The sequence below is a fragment of the Penaeus vannamei genome, chromosome 15 (assembly GCF_042767895.1).
Source record: "Penaeus vannamei isolate JL-2024 chromosome 15, ASM4276789v1, whole genome shotgun sequence".
NCBI classification, from domain to species: domain Eukaryota; kingdom Metazoa; phylum Arthropoda; class Malacostraca; order Decapoda; family Penaeidae; genus Penaeus; species Penaeus vannamei.
In genome coordinates, this window is record NC_091563.1 from 40,526,206 (window position 1) to 40,533,705 (window position 7,500).

Here is a 7,500-nt window from a genome sequence, read left to right on the forward strand (position 1 = left end):
ACATACGAATTATCTTTAATTTCCCGCGTGGTTCGGTGAGATTAAATGGCTGCTGTGATGCATGGCGGTCAATAGGATAACGTTGTGGGTCGCCGTTCGGAGAAAAGTACGTGGAGTGACAAAAAACGTTTTTATTTCCGAGAACTATGTGAGCTATAAATCTCTCTCTGTCTCTCTCTGTCTCTCTGTCTCTGTCTCTGTCTCTCTCTCTGTCTCTCTGTCTCTCGCTCTCTCGCTTTCTCTCTCTCTCTCTCGCTTTCTCTCTCTCTCTCTCTCTCTCTCTCGCTTTCTCGCTCTCTCGCTCTCTCGCTCTCTCGCTCTCTCGCTCTCTCGCTCTCTCGCTCTCTCGCTCTCTCGCTCTCTCGCTCTCTCGCTCTCTCGCTCTCTCGCTCTCTCGCTCTCTCGCTCTCTCGCTCTCTCGCTCTCTCGCTCTCTCGCTCTCTCGCTCTCTCGCTCTCTCGCTCTCTCGCTCTCTCGCTCTCTCTCTCTCTCTCTCTCTCTCTCTCTCTCTCTCTCTCTCTCTCTCTCGCTAAACTGAAGTAACCGAATCATAATTAAAAAGAAACAATTACACGGTGGGATCGTAAACTTTTAAATAGAGAAAAAATACAACCGCGAATAGAGATCAGTTTTGAAACAATTACACAAGGGAATTACCGCGGGAAAATTCAAACATTTTTCATTTTTAATTTACACCTGACTATCGTATATCTAAAAAAAAAGAAAAAATCGGAAAGAAACCTCATGACATTGAAAAAAAAAAAAAAAAATCTGTATATATATAATCATAAGCGTCGCATTAAGGTAATTACGACAGCTTAATTAAAAATCACCCAGGCCAGTGTTCGGAGCCCCGGTCAATGGCTTCGCGGACTCGACAAATTTAGTTCTGGATTTCAGTCTTTCTTTTTTTCGTGTAAATTCTTTCGACAAAATCGGGTTTCGCTCACATGAAAAAACAACAACAAAAAAACAAGCCAACGAAGAAAAAAAGCTCATGCAAAATTAGGCTGGCAAAGCGAGTGATTTAAATGTCTTTAATGACAATCGGGATAAATATGATAGCCTTATCGTAATAATAGAAGAGAAAATAAATGAGTAATGATAACGATGGAAGTCCCCATCACTCCTACTAATAGTAATACTTATAACGATAATGATAATAATAATAATGCTACTACTACTGCTACTACTAGTTACTAATAATAAGAGCAGCAATAATAATAATAACAAAACAACAATAACAATAATAATAATAATATAGCAACAATGATAATAGTAACAATAATAAAACAATTATAATGATAATAATATTAACAATGATAAACATCATTGCCACTATCATCCAACGATAATAATGATAAGAATAACACTTCGTAACAGAACAACCATAACTATCACCATTATCACCATCGAAAAAATATATTTGCAGAGTGATGGCCAGTCCTTGTTCGGCCTTCAGAACAAAAGTTTCTCGGAATTGCCTAAAAAATGCAACTTGAGTTTATTTCTCAAGCTCTAAGGCATTGGCGTGCAGGGGGTGGGGGGCGAAAGGGGAGTGGTCTGGGCATCCAAATGGGGAGGAGGGGGGGGGGAAGAAACGCCATTAAATTAAGCATTAAAGTCTTATTGGAATGCAGTATTAATCTGTATATTATCATTTCTAAGTAACAGCAAATTACGCTAAATGTAAGTCCTCAGTCACGCTCATCTACTCTCGGACCCCAAGACAGTACAAGCGTGTGCCAGCGACTGTTATATATTCGTATTACAACCTTTTCAATCACCCAGCACACGCGCTCAGTTAATGACAGGCGGAAAGGTCACCGGCTGTTGCGTGGGCGTGGGGAGAAGGGGGGGAGGGGAGGGAGGGGTGGGGGTGCACTGATAGGGGAAGGGATGGGGAGGGAGGGGAAGGAAAGGAGGGCGGTTCTTTTGGGGGAAGAGGGAGAGAAAGGGAGGAAAGGAGGGGGCGCTGATGGGGGAAGAGGGAGAGAAAGGAGTCACTGATAGGGGGAAGGGGGAGTCACTGATGGGAGAGAAGGGGGAAGGAGGAGTCACTGAGGGGGGGGGGGGGAAGGAGGGGTCGCTGAGGGGGGGAGGGAAAGAGGGAGGGGGGTAGGAAATGGAGACGGGGCTACATGCCTTCGTGTGAGACTATCGCGTCCTGTTCACGCCACTCCGCATGCTTAGTGTCTACTGTCTCTCCGTCGCTGTCTCGTGAATATAAGAGAGTCCGGACTGGGTGTGAGGACTGTCTTCCGTAAAAGCGAATGAAAAAAACAATTAAAATCAAGGAAAAGGATGAAAGCCGACCATTAACACGTCGCCAGAACGAGTTAAACAAGCTAAAATAACAAAGGACGAAGAGAGCGCAAATCAAACACGGAAGTACAGTCCGTTCCGGGAAATGTCGACGCGAAAATAAATGACAAATCCACTCGTTAAAAAAAAAAAGCACGAAAGAAAGAAAGAAAAAAAAAGCCGGAGGGAGCCTGGGCCAAATGGAACCGGCTTTAACAGGCCCCCAGCGCCTCTTCAGAAGGCAGGACGCCACCCACCGGAGCCCAGAAGGCGGTGGGCGGCGCGGACCGGCCGGCGTCTCCCCGGCTTCTCCTCCAGCCCGCCTCGGTGTCTGGCGAGGGGGCGCCGGAGAGACAGGTACGTGATCATCCTATTCTCCAGCGTTCCCCTCCTTCATTTCTGCTGCGACGGGCGCTTCCTGGCTCTGTGGATCGTCTTGCTGGTCTAATTTCTCTCCTTAGACCTGCGCCATGGCTGATAACCCGTCCCTTTCCTGCAATTAGTGTCCGCGATACACCGCCGTGTCTCGGCCGCCGTAGGAGGATAAACTGCGAGGCCCAATTTGTGCAATTTCCATAATGCCGGACCAATTTAGCTTCATAAATTGCAGAAAGGCGCTTCGGTGTCCGGCAGGCGCAGGTTTCTTGCCGCCGCCGCCGACCGCCTGCCAACCACACGCATGCGCAGAACGGCCATTACTCGACACGTTGAAATGGCAGGGTCAAGTTCAAGGACTTGGGCGCGCGGCTCTCTTACTCTCGCCCTTCCTTGTTATTTGTTCTCCTTTCTTGTTCTCGGCGATTTGTTTTCCTTCCCGGTCCATGCTCTTGCACGGGGGAATCATCTCATGAAATGTTCTTACTCCAGTCGCTCTCTGACACACTTCACGCGCATGGCAGTGGCTATTTTTCAATATGTATGTCACACTCTATTTTCGACTAGTTCTTTACAGACACTGACTATTTGCGACTAGTTATTTACAAACAATGATTATTTACTACGAGTCTTTTTCTTTCTTTCTTTCTTTCTTTACAGTGACTGAAAATTTCCGACTAGTTTGTTACAGACACTGACTATTTTCGACAAGTATGATTCACACACAGACTATCCTCCACTAGTATGTAACAGACGGAGACGCCCTTGGTTCCACAACGCCAACAATCGTTCATATCCTGGAACGCAAACGACCAAACAAAGCCAATTTAACGAGCGAAGTTGTACAACCAAATGTCAGAACCGCCAAACAAGGTACTTACACTCGTCTATTAATGATTTCAGAGGCAAACGGTTTTTTAAACACAATAAACAACACGAAATAATGGCGCTAAAGCAAGTACGGAATTTTAAAAAGTGTAGTAAGTCTTTATTTCATCCAAAAAAAATGGCGGGAGGCGGTAATTCTGGGTATAATTATGAAATTAATGTTTATGACAAATTTTACACCAATTTGACTTTTACTTTAGAAAAAAAATTACCCCGAAAATTACAGGTACATTTATAAGCATTTTTTTTTCTTTTTTTCCTTGTCTTTCTTACACCGTTTTACTTCTTTACTCCAAAAATAGAGATTATTATCCTTACTTATTTCACGAGTTTTACCAATGTCATTTTCCTTAACGCATATTTAGCGTTATTTTTTCCACATCATTATCACCTCATTAGTATTCACATTATCATAATTTATTTTATTAATATCTTATACGTTATCTCTACCCGTATGAGTTATTTTTTTCCACATTTTATCTCAAATTGCGTCTTGTTCTTTCTCTTTCTGATATTCAACGTAATCTTCCTTTTATCGAATCAAAATAATGGAAAAAGAAACAATAAGGAATAGTGAATGATGATAAATTTCGAAGTTTGAATAAGTCCGACCCTCTCCTTCTCTCTCTCTCTCTCTCTCTATCTCCCTTTCTCTCTCTCTATCTATCTATCTGTCTATCTCCCTCTCTCTCTCTCTCTATATATATATATATATATATCTGTCTATCTCCCTCTCTCTCCCCCTTTCTCTTCCTCTCTCTCTCTCTCTCTCTCTCTCTCTCTCTCTCTCTCTCTCTCTCTCTCTCTCTCTCTCTCTCTCTCTCTCTCTCTCTCTCTCTCTCTCTCTCTCTCTCTCCTCTCTCTCTCTCTCTCTCTCTCTCTCTCTCTCTCTCTCTCTCTCTCTCTCTCTCTCTCTCTCTCTCTCTCTCTCTCTCTCTCTCTCTCTCTCTCTCTCTCTCTCTCTCTCTCTCTCTTCTCTCCTCTCTCTCTCTCTCTCTCTCCTTCTCTCCTTCTCTCCCTTTCTCTCCTTCTCTCCTTCTCCTCCTTCGCTCGTTCTCTCCTTCTCTCCCTTCTCTCCTTCCCTCCTCCTCCTTCCCTCTCTCTCTGTATCTATCTCCCTCCTTCCCTCTCTCTCTGTATCTATCTCCCTCCTTCCCTCTCTCTCTGTATCTATCTCCCTCCTTCCCTCTCTCTCTGTATCTATCTCCCTCCTTCCCTCTCTCTCTGTATCTATCTCCCCCTCTCTCTCCCCCTCCTTCTCTCCCTCTCTCCCTCCCTCTCTCCTCCTTCCCTTCTCTCTCTCTCTCTCTCTCTCCTCTCAAAAAGAAAAAAAAAAAATCCTAATAACCAAATAATTACGCTAATTAACAGATTAATCTAGAACCGGCGAATAATAGCACAAAAAACCGACGTAATTGCGAAGAACAAAGTAAAACGCACGAACAGACACACGAACACACGTCCACGACCACCACCAACAGAACCCTTTAACAACCTTGAGAAAAATGTAAAAAATTCGATCGACAAAAACAACTACGCGACGAAAATACAACAACAATAACAAGAACAAGAACAATAATAACAACAACAATAATAACAACAATAACAACAACAGCAACAACAACAATAACAATAGCAACAACAATAATAACAACAACAACAAAACGAAGGAAAACATACCAAACTAACCAACATATAAACATCACCAACGCCAATATGTTATCCCCAACAGCCTTAGAGAACAGCTTGAAAAAAGCCCAAGAGAATAACTTTAAAAAAAGCCTCTGAGAATAACATCAAAACCCGAACATCTTTCGCCTAATAACATCACAATCTCAACTCCACAAATAACGTAAAGAAAGACAAAATAACACCAAATACCATAATAAAACCAAAACCCGAAACAGCCTTATAGAATCAACTCCCCAAAGCAGCCCAAAATATCCCCAAAACAGCCCAAAATCCTCCCTAAAACAGCCCAAAATCCCCCTCCAAAACAGCCCAAAATCCCCCAAAAAAAACCTTAAATCCCCCCAAAAACAGCCCAAAATCCCACCCCAAAAAACAGCCAAAATCCTCCCTAAAACAGCCCAAAATCCCCAACCCAAAAAACAGCCCAAAATCCTCCCTAAAACAGCCCCAAAATCCCCCCAAAACAGCCCAAAATATCCCCCAAAACAGCCCAAAATCCTCCCTAAAACAGCCCAAAATCCCCCTCCAAAACAGCCCAAAATCCCCCCCCCAAAAAAAAAACACAAAATCCCCCCAAAACAGCCCAAAATCCACCCCCAAAACAGCCCAAAATCCTCCCTAAAACAGCCCAAAATCCCACCCCAAAAAACAGCCTAAAATCCTCCCTAAAACAGCCCAAAATCCCCCCAAAACAGCCCAAAATATCCCCCAAAACAGCCCAAAATCCTCCCTTAAAACAGCCCAAAATCCCCCCCAAAACAGCCTAAAATCCCCCCCCCAAAAAAAAAACAGCCCAAAATATCCCCCCCAAACAGCCCAAAAATTCTTAAAAAAACACCAATCCCGACCATCCTTCAGGAACACCAAAACCCCAAACTCCCGACGCTGAGCCCAAACCCCGAAGCGAAATCCCGAGGGAGGCGAGGGGGAATCCCGAAGGAGCACGAAGGAGTCCGAAAGAACCCCAAAGGGAGGTCGGGAGAAACACGAAGGAACCCGAAGGAACCCAAAAAAGCCCAAAAGGGGGAGGGGGAGGGGGAGGGGGAGGGGGAGGGTGAGGGAGAGCGGGCGAGGGAGAGGGAGAGGGAGAGGGAGAGGGAGAGAGAAGGGCGATATATATGTAGAGAGAATGAAGGGAGAGAGAGAAGGGTAGTGAGAGTGAGAGGGAAAAGGAGATAGAGAAACAGGAGAAAGAACAAGAGAGAGTGGAGCGAGAGAGGAGAGAGAGAGGGGAGCGTGAGAGGAGAGAGAAAGAAGGGAGGTAGAGAGTGAATGAAGAGGGAGAGAGAGGGAGGTGGTGAAAGGGAGAGGGAAAAAGAGAGAGAGGGAGGTGGTGAAAGGGAGAGGGAAAAAGAGATAGAGAAATAGGAGAAAGAACGAGAGAGATGGGGGAGCGAGAGAGGAGAGAGGTAATGGACAGCTCTTCAACAGAAAAAGACAAATATTTTTCAACAGGGGACGAAGCGTGAGGCAGCGACGCGAACGTGTGACAAGGGACGTCAGGGAATGACAAATTCATAAAACTTCAAACATAAATAAACAATAAACCCATTTTGTTTTTCTTTTTTTTTATCTATCTAACAAATTAAGATGTTCAACCCCTGTCTGATCACCCCAGCTGGACCACGTGTCTGTCCTGCAAACACGAAAGGTTAAATCAGACTTCACTGTTCTCGTTTATCTTATCGTTATCAGGCAGACAACTTCGCTTTTCTCGTCGTTGTCAGCACGTTGTCAGGGCGCGGTGACTGACGCCGTTGAAGTATAGAACGACCCACGCGTACCGCCGCCTCGTGCATGTGAAGCCTTGACCCCGATATCCTGGAGTTGTAAAGACCGAGACCAAGGCTGGTGTAGCGAGACCTTTTCCTCGTTCAGCTGGTTCCTTCCTCCTTCACTACCGTCTCTCTCTCTTCCCTCCTTCTGCCTCCAGTCTCTCTCCTATCTCCTTCTGCCTCCAGTCTCTCTCTTCCCTCCTTCTGCCTCCAGTCTCTCTCTTCCCTCCTTCTGCCTCCATTCTCTCTCTTCCCTCCTTCTGCCTCTAGGGTATGTGTGCCCCTTCTTTTCCCTTCGAACTCTCCTCTTCCACCATTTTCCTCTCTTCACTCTTCGGTCTCGTCCCTCCCTTCTCTCCCTCTCATCTCCACTTTCCTCCCTCTCCCTCTCCTATTCCACCTCCGTCCTCCTCCTCCATCCTCTCATCTCCCTTCCACCCTCCTCCCTCCCTCCCTTCTCCTTCCT

The 7,500-nt window shown here is 45.2% G+C and overlaps 1 protein-coding gene across 2 annotated transcripts in view; it reads right to left on the bottom strand.

The window, feature by feature from the left end:
* The window catches only part of LOC113824291 (probable ubiquitin carboxyl-terminal hydrolase MINDY-4), a 181,855-nt gene that overhangs the window by 9,836 nt on the left and 164,519 nt on the right, over positions 1-7,500 (bottom strand). The window contains exon 1 of one of the 2 annotated variants that reach the window (XM_070130774.1): positions 2,562-2,801. The exons of the other annotated variant lie outside the window; for it this stretch is intronic. Coding sequence (XP_069986875.1) covers positions 2,562-2,673 — 112 coding nt within the window. The 5' untranslated portion in view covers positions 2,674-2,801. Of the gene's footprint in view, positions 1-2,561; positions 2,802-7,500 lie in introns of those variants that run through there. 2 annotated transcript variants of the gene reach the window in all.